Source organism: Rhinoderma darwinii, chromosome 2, assembly GCF_050947455.1.
Source record: "Rhinoderma darwinii isolate aRhiDar2 chromosome 2, aRhiDar2.hap1, whole genome shotgun sequence".
NCBI lineage: Eukaryota > Metazoa > Chordata > Amphibia > Anura > Rhinodermatidae > Rhinoderma > Rhinoderma darwinii.
Window position 1 is genome coordinate 457,371,394 of NC_134688.1, and position 17,437 is coordinate 457,388,830.

Below are 17,437 nucleotides of genomic sequence, written 5' to 3' on the forward strand. Positions count from 1 at the left end.
TAATGGAGACGGTTTTGCGATATTTTTGTTGAAATTCTTGCTTTTGATAAGAACGTTCACCCAGGGGTTAAACAGAGGAGAGTCACCAAAAAGCAAAAATCAAAATAGGCTAAGTATTCAGTTCTAGTTAATGCCCTCACAAGTTTACCTTTTTGGGGCTGGCACCTTAATCCTTTGTTTATTAAAGAGGATTTCACGAATTAGAAAAACATGGCTGCTTTCTTCCAAAAACAGCGCCACATCTGTCTACAGGTTGTGTCTGGTATTGCAAATAGGACCCATTCACTTCAATGGAGAAGAGCTGCAATATCAAACACCACCTATGGACCGGTGTGGCACTATTTTTAGATGAAAGCAGTCGTGTTTTTCGAATCCTGTACAACCACTTTAATTTTGCTGTTTTTTTTTACAGCGGTTCCTGTGTAGGCTATCACAGGCCATAGTGAAAAGGAAGAGGGCCAACCTGATTAGGGGTCCCAGTATTCAGACCCGCACAGATCACTCATTGATGGCATATATATTAGCGATATGCCATCATTGTCTAGGCCCCGTATGCCTTCTGGCGTGGCCCTGTTTCTGAAGGAAAAGGGACTAGTCAAGTCCATATGAGATAATGAAACCGCAAAGTAAGCCCCACTAATGATGAAGTCAAGCTGCAGTACCAGAAACAGCCCATGGACAAAAGTGGCGCTGTATTTTGTGCAGTAACAAGCAGGGAAAAGGATTTTTGTTATTGCGCCCAGTTTACGAAGTTGTTTTTTTTTTGGTAGTTTTTTTAACCTTTCATTAGAATTCCTTTCCATGCTCCACGTTATGGACGTTGACCAATGTTTTAGCTGCTTACTTCATCTTCCGAGCCCTATATGGAGGAGGTCATGTAATACGGGTAATGGAGGTTGTCAATGAATGAAGCGTTTGCCGACTATTTTTGGATATTCAATGTATTGAAGGTGGATTTTTTTAGCTTCATTGTGGAGAGGGTAGAAATGACAGGGTCACGGGGTTTCTTGTAATTACTCATCTCCTCCGGTTCAGAGTGATACAGGCAGTCACATAATGTGAAACACGACCTTGACGTCCTTCATGTTTATTAATGATCACTTAATATCTTCATTGCCGGCAGACATGGATTACACTCTGACAGTCGTGAGCGGTGAATCACCCGCTAAATCTAGTCAGATTAAAAGTACAAAGAGAAAATCGGCACAGGAGTGAATTATGGGATTTTATTCTCGGGGAATGCAAAGATGGAAAGTTTTTATGTCCTTTTTGTCTGTTCTCTTCTCAGTGGCCATCAAAACCATGAACAAAGTTGCGAGTCACATTAATGAGATGCAGAAGATACACGAGGAATACGGAGCCGTGTTTGATCAGCTTATAGCCGAGCAGACTGGAGAAATTAAAGAGGTAACCAGAAAAATCGCATCCTGCCCGTTTGATGGCTGCCATAATGTTGTAAATTAAAGCGGATCTTGTTTGCGTTGGAGGCTCTGTTAGGGGCCTCTGTCGCAGATCTGGCTGAGATTATGGGAAACCATAGCACAGCACGCTGCACAATTGTTGCCGGTAAAACCACGGCCCCCCCGGTGGTATCCTTGGTGCAACGGTAGCATCTTTTCTGGTTTTCCCTTGTTCTGCTCAGTCAGAGGAGTAGAACAACGGAAGCCCCTGACGCAGGTGTGAACATAACCTAAAAGGGTTGTCAAGGATTAGAAAAATATGTCTGCTTTCTTCCAAAAACAGTGCCACACCTGCCCAGTGGTTGTATCTGGTATTGCAGCTCAGCTGCATGGAAGTGAATACCACACACAACCTGTGAACAGGTGTGGCGCTGTTTTAGATAGAAAGCAGCCATGTCTTTGGAATCCTAGACAGCCCCTGATAAAAATTGATGACCCATCCTCAGGGTCCGAACCCCACCAATCGGCTGTTTTGAAGGGGCCACAGCTCTCGTAAGGGCGCTGCTTCCCCTTCATTTTTTCTTGCTCACTGTGAATAGTCGACATGCATTTAATGGCGATTCACAGATATTGCAGCCTTTCCTCTCTTTGAAGTGAACGGGAGAATAGGGCTGCAATACCTGTGAATCTCCGCTAAATGTGTATCGAACGTTCACACTGAGCAAGAAGAAATTAAAAAGAAGCAGCCCTTGTACGAGTGCTGCAGCCCCATCAAAACAGCTGATCGGCGAGGGTCCCGGGAGTAGGACCCCGACCCATCAGCTATTGATGGCCTATCCTGAAGATAGGCCAAACATTTTTATCGGCTGGAAAACCCCTCTAAGTTCTGGGAAAGCTTTGGTTACGCTTGTCATAAACCTATAGAAAGAATACAGCAGACTGGAGCTAATGGAACGGCTGTATTCATGAAAGGAGCAGTGCGCTTTGGCCGCTCCCCTCATTCATGACTGCCAATGTTTAAGGCTGAGTTCACATTTGCGTTGTGAATTCCGTTTTTCTGGTCCGATATAGGAGCAGAAAAAGGGACTTAAAGCTGTGACGAATCCATTGCCGATTGACCTATAATATGGTTTTTGGGATTCCGCAGAGGAGCCCTTAATTTTGGCAAAAAAAAATAGCGCTGCATGCTGAGCTATTTTTTCTGTCCAATGTGACGGAATCTGCTACAGAGCCTTCAATGCAGATGCGAACAGAACCTAAGCGTGTATCCAGCGACAGCCGTTACTCAACCGCAAGGAAGGCCAGAGCAGCGCTCTCGTCATGGACACTGCAGACTCATAAACTACTGTGGTATTTTTTCTATGAGATTATATTGGGGTTGGGGTTGTATTTTTGGTTTCTCTTTTAACAATAGCCCCGTAAACCCGGACTGCTGCCTGAGCCCACACGAAGAAGAATGGTTAGATATTTTCTATATGGATTTCCATACTGCAAATCTGCAATGAAAATAACTTCCATGTCATATTACATTGACAATTTATTGCCAAAAGTTTTTTTTTTCAACCTTTACTTTGGGGAGAGGTGCAACTACAATGAGAAGCGTCCGCAAGCAATAGTTGACATTTCTAGGAATGGCTTCTGCTTGACTTGCTAATAGCTCTACACTTATTCGTGTCTTTCTATTCCGAGGTGGCGCCTGCCGCTGTCCAAATCCTGCTTCTTCTTTCTGTGGAGTCCCATTCACGATGTTACGTCTCCTCCCGATGCTTGGTAACATCATGTGGCCGCTGCGGCACCTAAAAAACAAGAAGCAGGACTGGGATCATTGCAGGAGGATCTTTGGGATAGAAACATAAATCCTTCCAGGCTCCTGAAGCCGCACTGCGGTTTGTGGTAAAACCACTGAAAAATCCACTTTGGTTGGGGTGCGATTCGCCACAATGTGTGTCCGCAGCCTTGAACCTCTACTTCATAGATCATTGAATTGCTTAGCAGTGGCCTCGTTGCTGTGTTGCAGGTTGCAGATCTGTCCATGGGAGATTTATTACTGCACAGCACCGTGATCTGGCTCAATCCTCCAACATCACTTGGGAAGTGGAAAAAGGACCCTGAACTGGCAACTTTTGGTAAGCTTGATTTTTTTTTTTTTTTACACTACATTATTGGAGAATTTTTCCGCTTGCAAATCCACATGAAAAATCTACAACAAATCCACTACATGTGCAGGGGGCTTATCATAATATCAGGTCTCCCCTCTTTCTTCCAACATCCGCCCAGCTGCATATAAAACAAGTGTTGTGAATAAATAGGTGGAGGCTTATGTTGCTCTGTCTGTAATGTAGATCAAGCAAACTAAGGGCTTATTCAGATGAGCGTATTTCATGTCCGTGTGCTGTATGTGTTTCAAACGGACTGCACACGGATAGTACATGTTCCTATTATAGTTAATGGGACTATTTTACACGTTTGTTTTTTCACACGGACAGATCGTGTGAAAAAAATTGCAGCATGAACTACTTCCGTTTTGCGTCCTAGACTCGCCCATTCAAGTCAATGGGGGCGCAAAGAATAAGGACCGCACGTCCCTTTTTTAATGATCTCTTAGACGCTGTAAAAAATAAGTGCTCCTTCCGTTTAATGACATACGGAAGTAAAAAACAGAACACACGGAATTCAGATAAATGAAAACGATCCGTTTGCGGACGCACAGACCTAATCGTCTGTTTTCGCCTGGAAAAACTAGCGCTGACGTGTCACACACACAGCAGTACCACAGGAGAAATCAAGCATTACAAGGTGCCCATTGAAGTCAATGTAATGCATGGAGAAGCCTGGTCCTCCAGAAAGAAAACTGCTCTTCCTCAGTGGCTTTCGTGACTATAGTGGGAAATGACCAGGCACGCGCAGCCACTTTCCGTTGATGGTCAGGGCTGATCAGGCTTTTGACATTTCGTAAATACATTTTTGGGACAAACCCTTTAACAACCATTTCTATGCTTATCGATATAATCATCCTTATCTCCCCCTATTATTTTCCAGTTTTTAAGACTGCCGTTGTGCTGGTATACAAGGACAGCTCCAAGCAAAAGAAGAAGCTGGTAAGTTCTGTCTCACGGGCAGTGTAGCCTCCAGGCTGTAAATACAAGGGTGGTTAAAGGGGTTGTCCAGTGTTAACATGGCTGTTTTTTTTCCCGACACGGCACCACACCTGTCCATGAGTTGTCTGGTATTGCAGCTCCGCTCCATTGAAGTGAATCGCGCTGATCGGCAATACCCCACACAACCTGTGGACTGGTGTGACACCAATTAAGCTAAGCTACACCCACTTTTTTATAAAAGTGAGTGGGGAAAACAACCCAAATGTAGTAATTGTTGCGACTTTTGGGCTGTTGGTGACACTTCGATGCCAGATACTGACGTAGAAACGTTAACTCCTCCCCCCCCCCCCCCCCCAAGTATATTGCAAAGCTGCAGAAGGTTTTATTATACAATGAGTACGTTTTTTTTACATATGAATTGACAACCCCTATAACATTTGGATAAATGTCTTTCAGGGCGGCTCACACCGTGCATCTATGTTTGAGGACCGGGACCCCTTTCGTTTCAGGCATATGATTCCTACAGAGGCTCTGCAGCTTCGGGCTCTGACTTCATCAGGTAACAGAACTTTCCGCTGTAGAATGATTGAACAGTGTGAGCCATGAATGCGGAGTACAGATGTCTTTATATCCAGAGGGTAAAAATATGTCTTGGTAATATCCAACTGACACAGTTGCAGGACTCGTTAAGAGAGAGAGCTCTGATACACTGTAACGAGCCATGCCCATGCGTCAGTTGGACATAATCATGATGTAAAAGTATAGGTTAAAGTGGTTTCCTGGCCTAAAACATCCCTTATTCACTGATTTCTAGAACGGGGAATCCCGCAACCCTCCCCAGCTGCAGGGCCACAACAAGTAAGAGTTTGGAGCAGTGGTCGAGAATGCGCTGCCACTCCACCCAAGGGCTCGCCTTTCTGGCGATCGGTGTGGGTCCCAGTGGTCGCACCCCCACCAAATTAACTTTTGCTACCTTTTTGCATAAATTAGGTAGGAGAGAGGAGTGAATTTTTCACCCGTTTTGCCAATTTCTGTAACCTCTCATTATTTCTCTGAATGTATTCTATGACCAGCAAACTATTTGCCAACCTGAAACATGGTAAATCAATGGCCGGCGAAGCGTTTGGCGAATCCGGATGACCATGCAAAATAACCAAAACGTTTGCCCATCTTTAGTAGGTAGTATGAAAAAAAACAATACACAGAATGTTTTTTGCCTTTGCCTTCACACAGCCATATTTTTGGACAAGGTTTACCGGCTTCCTCTAGTGGAATCTGCTCATATTTTGTGACAAGCGTCTGATTACTTGTTGTTTTTGTCACAGCTCTTTTTCACTTGCGCTACATTTCTACATCCCAATTCATGACTTTTTTTCACCGTTGGCTTTTTAACATGAGCGTGTACTGTTAGACACAGGGAATGTTACAGGGCGATTCTACCCTACAAGAATGTTGGAAATATTTTTTTACTGTCAAATTCCGACATGAGGCACACAGTGGTACAGATTGACCCCATAGATTGTATTACTAAAAACAAAGGATTGGAGCAGCACTGTGATTGAACGCCTAACTAGTCCGGTGCTAAGCTTCAAAATAAAGGAGTGACCTCTCCTTGTATACTAAACGTCCAAGCAAAGAGAAAGCGCAGCAGCACTCAGAAAAAAAATGGATTTATTTGTCCAACATCAAACCAACATTGTGTGCTGCTTCGCTTTCTCTTTGCTTGGACGTTTAGATTGTATTACTACAAGTCTGACAACGGTGTGGAGGTAAGCTGCTGTCTGTTTCCAAGGGCAACCAGCAAACAATATGAAATAGCTCAAAATCAGTACGAATCAACGAAGCAAAGTAGTTTTGCAAATTTTCTACATTTCTGTGTATGTTTAAACTGTAAAATGTATTTAGTTATAATAATGCATATGAATCTCTTATTAGATGCTGAGACAAACTCCGTCTGTGAAATTGTCCATGTTAAATCTGAATCTGAGGGAAGACCGGAACGAGCGTTCCACTTATGTTGCAGGTAAGTGCACCTTCCTGCCGAGAAGCTCTAGTAATAATGATTGTAATACAGTGGGGTACTGGCTTATATGGGCATTAGAGGTGCCCATTTTTTGGGCAGAAAACCCTTTTAGCTTTCCTTTGTCATGCATATACGTGCACATTTGTCTCTACAGTTCTCCGGACGGCAAGAAGGAGTTCCTTAGGGCAGTACACTCCATCCTGCGCGACAAGCACAGGAGACAGCTGCTAAAAACCGAGAGCTTACCCAACTCCCAGCAATATGTGCCATTTGGAGGGAAGAGGTTGTGTGCACTGAAGGGTGCCCGTCCCGCCATGAACAGAGCAGGTATCTATAATGGTTTAATGAATATCCGTATCTCCAACACAAAGAGTCCGTCCCATATAAAATATTATATTGCGGTCTTATTAGTAGAACATAAGAAAGCAAAACAACAAACATGGTACATCAATTACTTGAGCCCGGGCTGCTTGCGGAGTCCTGGGACAACTGCTACGTCACCGCAATGATTTCCTACTGAAGAAAAAAAATGAGAAGTGACCGTCTTACGATCCGATCTGGTTAGACGCTTTTCAACCAGTGCAAGGGCACTATTGTTTTTTTTTCTTTTTTGTTGCCATACCTGCGACTCATCCTGTCGCTCAGTCCTAAAAATAAAAATAAACATTTAGTGTAAGTTCTCATGAATAGGTCCATCTTTTCTGCTGCCATGTGTAAATACATAATGGATTACCTACCATAGATACAGACCATACAGATGCTATAGCTTCCTGTGGACACTGCAATGTTAGCAAATAAAGGGGAACAAGCAATCAGAGGGTCGTGTGGCCTTTTTCTTCCAGACCAAATGGGGCCAACCAGCACTGGGTCCTCTGTTTTTTTTTATACAGGTTGCATGTGGTGGTGTCAACCAGCTCCAAAGTGTGGCCCCATTGAGATGTTTGCTATGGGGTCCTCTCTATATTCTATGCATTTGCTATAGGGTTTGCTGACCGGTCCGCTCTCGGCTGGGAACTATTGTGCTCCTGGTCACAGCAACAGCAGGAAATCGTTATTATATTATTACCCTTTCTATAGCCTGTGAATTTCCTCCATCCTAATGCCTGGGAAGCAGAGATCTTTAAGGTCTTGGTCACACACCGCTGGTTGTGCTTCCGTGTTAGTCGCCTGTGGCTTTTTTCCAAAACCTGGATTATTGGGAAATTAATTGGCGCACATTTCATAGTAAAGATAGAGCAGCTCCACTAAAGTATGCCAAATATGTGTGTAGCTTGTGGGATTTTGTTTTACTTTATGTAGCTGGCTCTGTGACGCCACAATGTTGAATGTAAAAATCAACGTGAAAACGTTAAATGCAGGGAAATTTGTTTATTTGCATAAGAGAAGTTGGCGGCGGCTCTGTTTCGTGAATCATCAAAGGTCACAGGCACGATTCTAGAAGTCATTATCAGAGGAGTCAAGAAACCGCCTGATGAGCTAAATACTGTTTAGGGTTTTGTTCTCTATCAAAAAATAGAGGCGGTTATACACGCTCAGTCATTAAATGGGAAACTGATGCCGCAGAATATTCATGTAGCGCTGTGCAGGGTGGTCGGGAACGTCGCTGTGCCAAGAAAGCTTAAAAGGGAATGCAGCGCTGCCGCCCCTTCATTCTCTGAATCAGTTGGGTCCCAGAGGTCAGGATATGCAATCACTTTAAGGCCCTGTTAACACAGTGGTTTTTAAAACGGAAACCACGTCGGAATCCGCACCAAAGAGTGGCCAAAGGTGCCCCCCATTGATTTCAATGGGAGGCAGAGGCGTTTTATCTCGCGGGCAGATTTTTGCCGCTCGTGGGGAAAAAAAGCGGCATTTCCTTTCTACCAAGTTTACCAGAGAAGTCCTATTCCACCTAAGACTTCAATAACAAAATATGGTAATTCTTGGTCTGGTTTGCTTTATTGTACAGTTTTTCTTACAGTTCTCTCTTCATATCTCCTTTTGTTTTTAGTCTCTGCACCCAGTAGGTCTCTTGCTCGAAGGAGGCGTCTTGTGAGGAATCGATTCACCATTGACTCAGACACCGTCTACTCCACAAGCCCCGACAAAGAAACAGAGACTGAACCTAAACCTCCGCAGCAGACAACCAGCAGCGGTGACACCGACCGCTGGGTGGAGGAGCAGTTTGATCTTGCACAATATGAGGAGCAAGAAGATGTTAAAGAAACGGACATCCTCAGTAGTGACGATGAGTACTGCGAATCCATCAAAGGTGGCTCTATGGAGAAAGATCTAAGCGATCAAGTAGAAGCCACCTCCATATCCAACAACCCATTGAATAGCATTGTCCAGAACACCGTGAGCTCTCATGCTTCTCGTATGACTCAGCTGAAGAAGCAGACCGCGTTTTCCGGAATGAATGGCAGCATCGAGAGCAACACAGAAGTCATATGGGTGAAACGGGAAGACTTTGTGCCTGCCAGGAAACTAAACACAGAAATATGAAGCTGTCACTTTATATGCTATAAAAGGGTCCGAAAAGGTGACAGTTTACCCCTCAATGCACTGTGGATTCGTGATCCTCTAGACTGCACACTTGCACACACACAACATTGGCAGCTAAACCTGGCCAACAAGCCACAACTGGTTACAATAAAGCAAATGCAAAATCCTGTTACACATGTCCACTCCTCCGGGTTGGGGAAGGAGATTGGGCTTCTTATTCTTTTTATTTATTCTAAAAATAATCAGGGTTGGACAGAAAGGGTAATGTACAAAACATGGCAGTGATGACGAGAGGCGACCCCTTAAGTCGCGTACAAAGAGAGAGCACAAATTGGTAGAGGGATTTGTGTCGTGACTGCTCGATCACTCCTTTGTCCCCAGCGCCTTTCCCTGGTTTCGGATATTGCCGTGTTTCTCCTCCTTCACCCGATCAATGTTACGCTTCAGTAGCTTTGTATTTTTTACAAAACAAGTGTTTTTGAAGAATAGTTTTGGAATTTCCTTTGCAAAACTGTTTATTTTCCCTATTTTGCTGGTTATTTCAGTCATGTTGCAAAGTACTAGTAAAATTGTAACCATGCCAAACTCTTCCCACAGACACAGATGCAAAACTTGAAGTTCTATATATCTCTATTTTTTTGTTTTTATTTTTTAATTTATACCTTTTTTAAATTCAGGGACACCAAGGGATATGGGGGCATTTTACATTGTAAACCTACAGAGAATAGGACACACTAGTTTTATACGCATATATATATTTAATAAAGAACATCTCCGATAAGGACATCCATAGATCTACATCAAACATATCCTGAATTTTTTCTTATTTTTTAAGTCGTACTTGGATCCAAGTAGCAATGCACCTCCTTGAGCCTGACCACTTCATGGACCATTCGAATAGGACATCTCCTGCACTTAGCATATGTTATGTTCCCACTTTCCAATCTTTTCTCACTTGACCAAATTTTTTCCCACCATACGACATGACGGCCCAGCATCTCCTATATTTTATTAAAACTAAAATTGAACCTATCTCTGCTGTGAGAGATTTTGACACCATTGTGTTGTGCAGAGTTTGACATCTTCATGTTGTGATTACTTGGTGGAAATAGCTACTTAACATGTGCCAAAGGAAATCGGAAAGTCAAAAATAACGTGATCCATGGTTTACTGGCACCATAAGATTTTAAGGCCAATGTAAAAACGCTAGCTATGACTCCATTGTGACGTGTACGAGTGAGGACGTGACTTTGCTATAACTTTGCTGCTTCGCAATCCTAGTACATCTTATTTTTGGTTGGTGTGACAGTGAATTTTGCAATCCATGAGCAAAGCTTTTGAGAAAAATATAAAAAAAGATCCTTTCCTTCGTAAATCTATTGTTCTATGCCATCTGCAGTCCACTTGTTTTCGCCCCCCAATTCAATATTCGGAGGTGAACAGTCCTGTGGTGTACTGTACTAAGCAGAATATGGTCAATTGTGAAAAACTGGAAAGTCTGGTGCTTGACTAGGTACCAGTGTATGTACATACTGTCATGACATGTCTATGTCAGATGTTCTTATATATTTCTTTTATAAGCTGAAAGAAGGTCTATTTTTATGTTTTTAGGTCTATGAATGAAAAGTTGTAAATGCTTGTCAAACAATAAAAATATAAAAATGAATATCAGTCTGCCTGGTTCAATGAAAGCCAGTGGAATAGGTAATATAAAAGTCACACGTTTTTATCATACTTGCCTAATTTCGCAAAACTTCTCCCAGGAGAAAGTGGTGGTGGCTCGGCAGCAACTTTTCAGAGATGCCACACCCCTTCCTGTATAGGCCACACCCCAAACTCCCTTAAATTAAAAGTAGTGCTCATGAACTGTACCGAAAGAGACAAAACATCTCTGGAAAAGAAAACTATACCAGTACCCAGCACCTTTCAGCAGACATCCAGGACTCGGACAGCAGCACATAGACTATGATCCCGACCTCTTAATGCAGCAGCTGCCACCTCCTTTACTGCAAGCGGTAGACTCCTCCCTCCTGAGTCTATATCATAGGAGGAATCTTAAAAACAGGAAATCAGAGATGGAGCAACAGAACGAGTAGGAACAGGAAAATAGTCAAGTCCTTGGAGGGTGCCCCTTTTTGCAGGACTCTCCCTTCCCATGAATGTAGATAACACTGGTGTATTTCCGAGTATGAGGAATACTATACAGTGAATAATCGGTTTCAGCAAGGTAAAGAGCACGAAGAAACCAATGTTAGAACCCAATGAAAATAATTGGAGAAGAATCTTAGGCTTCGTTTACATCCGCGTTGTGACTCCGTTCATGGGTTCCGTCGGACCTTTCCATCAGGGGAACCCATGAGCGGAATCCAAACTGAAGAAATGGAAACCATAGGTGCAAATTGCTTCCGTTTGTCACAGTTTTTTAAGGGTTCCATCGTTTCGACGGAATCAATACTGTAGTCGACCGCTATTCGTTCCGTCAAAGCGACGGAACCCTTAAACAACAGTGACAAACGGAAACCATTTGCACCAGACCCGTCACCGTTGACATCAATGGTGATGCAAACAGAAACCTATGGTTTCCGTTTTGTTTCAGTTTGCATTCCGTTCACGGGTTTCCCTGACAAAGGTCCAACGGAACCCATGAACGGAGCCCCAACGCAGAGGTGAAAGAAGGTTTTTATCTGTACTAACCGATGCATCTGAAACTGGTCATGCGACTCCAAGGCATGAATGTATTTTTAAATAAATGGCTTCTACATATATGTGTGAATTTTTTATTTTTTTAAGGATTAGGTTAGGAGCTCTCCGGGATTGGAAACCTTCTCTTGTCCAGTTCTCAGGAGCATCATTGATGTGGCTGTGTAACATAAAGATGGGTCGGTTCCTCCACAGATGCACTTTGTAGCTGCTCTGACCTCTGCCTAATAGATGAGAGTTCCCCCTCAGAATACATTTTCTAAACCAGATAATTTTTTTAAATTGGGTAAAGAAAAAAGGTATTTTTATTTTTTAAATTATTTAACTATAGAGAGAGCGCCACTCTTGTCTATGGACTATGGCTGGAATTGCAGCTTAGCCCTATTCACTTCAATTAGCATAAGCTGCAATACCGGGCATAGCCCATGCACTTTTTATCTAAACCTTGACAACACATTTAAAATATACAATATCGCTAAGAATAAAGATGAGAATTATATGAAGACTGGCGGTGTTGGGCAAATCATATGCTGCCACTTTCCCCCTTAGGATAGCACTTCCATGTAAATAACAGCAGCCTTGGGGCAGACCACATATGCATTTGCAATACTGATTTTAGTATAGAGTGAAGACTGAGGGAGCCTCACATTCCTTATCCCCATGTATGCCCGGGATTTCAGAGCTACTAGTGCTGACGCCAACAGACAAGAGGGATGTCAATCACGGAGGAATAGGCGTACCTGACTGCTGCACCGCCCCGATGACTCCAGGTATGCTATTGGCTTACAGGAAGTGCCAATATTATTATTCTGCAAAAAGGGCCACTTGATTATTTTAACACTGGCATGGTTCGAATAGTGTTTAAAAGTCCCACTAGGCCATACCATCAGTTTGATGGTAAAAAAATCTAATGACCGATTCCCTTTTAAAGTGATCTTGATAATACACATGTAATAAGAGTGAAAAAACAAACACATGTAAATTCCACATTGATCTAATAATATCTCATGGATTTAGAAGACTATACATGCTGCGTCTTCCATTTCTAAGCTGATCTGACACGCTCTGGATTCCCGCTGTAGTATGCGGGGGGGGGGAGGGGGGGGTGTGTGGATCATGCTGGTGTTTAATTACATCGAGCTTTTCCAAGTTTCCCTGTAAGAAAGCTCCTGCAAAAACATCTTCTGCTTGTCAGATAAGCGAGGACTCCCGGTGCTCTGTGAAGTCTATTTGCACATCTCTGACAGGCAGATGCTGGCCGCCTCTCCTCCTCTTAGCGGGAATTGGCAGTCTCACACATATACTCAAGTTCTTATTCTGATGCGGCAGAAATGTGTTCAAATATACCCCTCCTTCCAATGTAAACAAGAGGCAGTTCAGTTAACCACTTCTCTACTCTGTAGGAAACTCTGAACAGTAGTCTGGGGACATTGATGGCCTAGGATCCTTAGGATAGACCTGTTTGACTGGAGGGGGGTCCGACCAATCCTCAGAATGAAGGCCCCTTTAACCAGACACAATGGCTCATCTGTACATCCCCACCGATCAAACATTGATGGCCTGTACTATAGGACATCAATGTTTTAGTCCCAGCAATAGGGCATTGTAGGAAGGGGGGACCGTTCCAGTCAAACAAGTTAGTCCAATGCATTATGACCCAAGGTGACCACTAAGCAGCTGTCCTCATATGTCGCTGTTGACTTCACCTTTTGCTTGATGCGGCACGTCATACCATGATCAACCATATAGTATCAGATGCCCAACTTTCCAACTAATGTAAAGAAGGAAAATAAGTCTTGAGTAGCACTGGGCACCACATGGAAGAAGTCATTGTCTAGAATGTTATTCGAGTTGGGCAACCAGCCATTGGACCAGTTTGGAAGCATGAATTACTGGTTGTATGTTCTGATATTTTAATTTATCTGTTTATGTGGTGCCAATATAGCACTTTACATTAAATGGTCCCCTTTTTACTGCACCCCCAGTCCCTGTCATATTCAAATCGTTGGCAGCAGATGCTTACCTTGAAGCTCCTGGGCCTCCCCAATGCAAAATTTGCAACAGTGGTGGGTACGGTACAGTAATCTGATGTAGTAAATACTGACTGACCCACTGCATTATAGGAACTCCGCTAAACTGTTAGGGGTGTGTCTGTCAACAAGCTTGTTGACCGTTGCTAATAGCAGCCAGCAGAATTCTAAATACAGCTCTGGAGTAAATTACAAGCTGTAAGCATCGGTATAAAAGAAGTAATGCAATGTATTTATAAAGTGACAACTTTTAATATAGTCCATACCTATACGTAAACTGTCAAATGGTGAGTAAACCCCTTAATAGTTACCTCCAGTTTAAAGCATTTTGTCCACTTTTTAAAAATATTTTTTTTCTGGACTTTACCTTCACCAGACATATTGGGATAGATCTATAAATACTTACATTAGTTATGATAAATTATTGTATGATTATTGTTATAACAAGTTATAATAAAACTTAACCAGACACCACCTCATAGCTGGCGTTCTTTTCTCCAATATCTACCACCAAAGAATGGCGCACGCCATTAATAATGTTTTGCATGTTTTGACTCCTCTTAGCCACCCCCTCCAGACAAAATTGTCCAGTAAGGTGTAAAAATTGTATAAAACATAATATATTTGCCGCACAGGACGTATGCCATTTTTTGTGCAATTTGAACAAGAATTGCTTTGTAAATCTCCCCCCTTGTTTCTATGGTGATATATAATTTCACATTGACGCTGCATACATTATAGGACATTACCTGCAGGATACATAACCCCGGTCACACAAGTCTTATAGATTATATGAAGCTTTCAGCACTTATCACTGTCACTCTGTGATGTGTTTATCCTGCGTGTCACGTAGTTCGTGTCGGTGATACGGTTTGAGAGCGTGGCATGTGCGATCAGGTGATGGATTTGTCTGTGGAGTTTAATATAGTGATGGTTTTCTCTCTCTGCTCTCAGTACTAGAACGGATTGGGCTGCATTATGTCATAAAAAAGCATTTCCACCTAAAAAGTATATAAACCTGTGTACAATCCACGTTTATAGATGTAGCGTTAGGGGTGGACACAAATATCGCTTTAGGATCCCGCACGTGACCATAATGCGGGTCAGAGCTGTAACTTCAGTGCAAAGAACGGGATCAGGTGTAAAATCCGGAAAATGTTTCCAGAAAAAATAGGTTTGGGTCTCCTGGAAATAAATATGATCTGCCATGATCCATTTAAAAAAATAAAAAATGGTACCATACAGCGCTTCAAGTAGACCTACGTGTCCCTACACCTGTCCTATATGGGATGGGATTCCCCAACCTATAGTTTGAATGGTTTGCATCCTGGGGTAGGCCACAGTGGGAATGTTACATGAAAATCTATTGTGACCCACATCAACCAATAAAATGTTGATAACGAAATGTTTCCTAACGAAAATTAGGAGAATTGAGTTGCTATGGAAATCTTTTATTATACCGCTACAAACGGAATGATTTACATGGATCCCCATCCCCCTACCCGGCACAATATATACTGTCAGTGATGCACACCCAAAGACGTATTAAACACACACAGGTGCAATCGTGATATGCCATCAGGTGGGAGAAGTAACCTTGTAAGGAAAAATGTGAACTTTTGTTCTCGGCTTATATAATTGATTCAGGTTTTATGAAAAGAAGACATTTGTTATTGTCTTCGGGAAATTAGTCTAGTGGTTATCACAAAAATGCACGAAAGCCAGTCAGAAATATCACAAATCGCGTAAAACGTAAAGGAGTTGTCATGTCATGCCAACCCAACCCATGTCCTATTAGGACATATGCACAGCATAATGGGGGTCCATGCTAGGACCCACCTATTTGTAGCCATAGCAGAGAGGGATGTGGCAGAGACGGCCTGACCACCTATCACATAGTCACCCGTTCATTTGAATGGGCGCTGTGTAACATTACATCTCCGCAGCACCAATAATGGGTCTAATTTATCAAAACCGTCTAAATTAGGCCTTGTTGCCTACAGCAACCAATCCAATCTCTGCTTTCATATCTTAGCCTGCTCTGGAAAAATGAAAGCTGATCTATGATTGGTTGCTATTGGTAACAAGATCTGTTCTTCCTTTAGGACAATTTTGATAAATGAGGCCTAATGTGTAGATGTCCATAGTTTCTCATGCTGATTAGAAACTAATTGCAGGGGGTTTTATCAGCCAGACCCCCAAAGATCAGATGATCAGTTGGGGGAGCCCTCATTGGCTAACCCCTTTAATTATACCTGCCGCCAACTTTTGAGAAGGGAGATCAGTGAGGTTTTTATTCTCTTTTATATAGGTCACGTCCCCAAGCGACCGTATTAAATCCAAATATACACCAATATAGAAGGGAGAGATTCATAACTAGATAGGTTTGTAGATAGAAGTTTGTAGTTTGTAAATAGAAGTCTGGGGGAGCCGGGTAACCAACCCTATAGAACATGTAATGGAGGCCATATTGGTTGTTACCCAGCTTTCCCAGCAACAGATATAACGAAGTCCTTCCTCGGCTCTATGCATGGACTCCCTCGATAAATCCTGATAACATTGTTATTAATAGGCTGTTTTTCCTCATACTCACCTACAGGGCGGCTCCACTGAACTCGCGGATAGGTGTGAACTCCCAGTAAATAAACGTTTCCTTGCATCTTTGGAGTTGATATATTTTTTCTGTTCCTGTCAGGTCTCGTTGTCACGTATGTAATTTTGTGATCAGGGACTAGACCACATGTTCCTCACTAAATACAGCTCTGTTCTGCTTAATGGGCGCGCCTTGTGTTAGTCTCCCTGATATAACTTGTAATTTCCCCATCACTGGAACAATGGCAAATTCCTTTCTTAGGATAAAGAGCGTCACCAAGTATAGAGCGCTGGAGAACGAGACAATGGTAGAGATAGCTGTGTTTCCATGTTGTCTGCAAGCTCTGTGCAAAAATATATTCATAGATGTAGCAGAGCTGAATTTGTCATGTAGCTGATCTGAATTTGTCATGTAGCTGATTATTCTGTAGGGTGTGTAATAAAAGATCATGGGGCCCTGTAACGAAACTTGGAGTGGGCCCTACTTCTCCAGGCCCATCATTAGTAGCGAGTGAGTTAAAGATAAGGAAACATTATGATTATTATCTTTCTTGTGTCCGCTGTGTCTTCCCTTGGCCGTATCTATACTACAGAGATGGGCTCCATAGCGGTTATGCCTGCTCTACTGAACACTGTGTTTCCATGCGCAACCATTTTCAAGATCTCTGCTTGCTGTCAGTGATTGTCAGAAACAATCTTGATTACATTCTGAGGCTAAAGATCCATCCTGACCTGCTCACACAGCTTCTGGGTTTGTTAGAACACATCAGTCTGGGCCAAGGGTCAACAACCAGCGGCACGGCAGCTGTAGTGGAACTACAACTCCCATCATACCCTGACAACCTGCGCTTTCAGGGCATGCTGGGAGTTGTTTTCACAAAAGCTAGAGGGCCACAGGGTGCAAACTATTGGTGTAGACACAGCTGCAGTAGAAAAAATATTTCCCCTGTCCTAGCTCCCAGACTGATAGCTTTTACACTGATATATTGTTACACACTGCAGCTGTTTCGATTCACTGACTTAAAGCAGTGATCTTAAAAATTGTGTGTCCTTATTGTTGCAAATGGCCCATGAGGCTGTTGTTTGCCAATATCTGTGCATACAGAAGTA

General features: G+C 42.8%; 1 protein-coding gene across 9 annotated transcripts in view; it reads left to right on the plus strand.

Annotated features, from left to right (window-relative positions):
• TIAM1 (TIAM Rac1 associated GEF 1) overlaps positions 1–10,676 on the plus strand; it is a 291,994-nt gene extending 281,318 nt beyond the window's left edge. For all 9 annotated transcript variants that reach the window (XM_075854541.1, XM_075854544.1, XM_075854548.1 and 6 more), the window contains 7 exons: positions 1,289–1,407; positions 3,418–3,526; positions 4,440–4,498; positions 4,955–5,057; positions 6,434–6,521; positions 6,676–6,848; positions 8,512–10,676. In XM_075854541.1, coding sequence (XP_075710656.1) covers positions 1,289–1,407; positions 3,418–3,526; positions 4,440–4,498; positions 4,955–5,057; positions 6,434–6,521; positions 6,676–6,848; positions 8,512–9,005 — 1,145 coding nt within the window. In that variant the 3' untranslated portion in view covers positions 9,006–10,676. The remainder of the gene's footprint in view (positions 1–1,288; positions 1,408–3,417; positions 3,527–4,439; positions 4,499–4,954; positions 5,058–6,433; positions 6,522–6,675; positions 6,849–8,511) is intronic.
• The last annotated feature ends 6,761 nt before the right edge of the window (positions 10,677–17,437 follow it).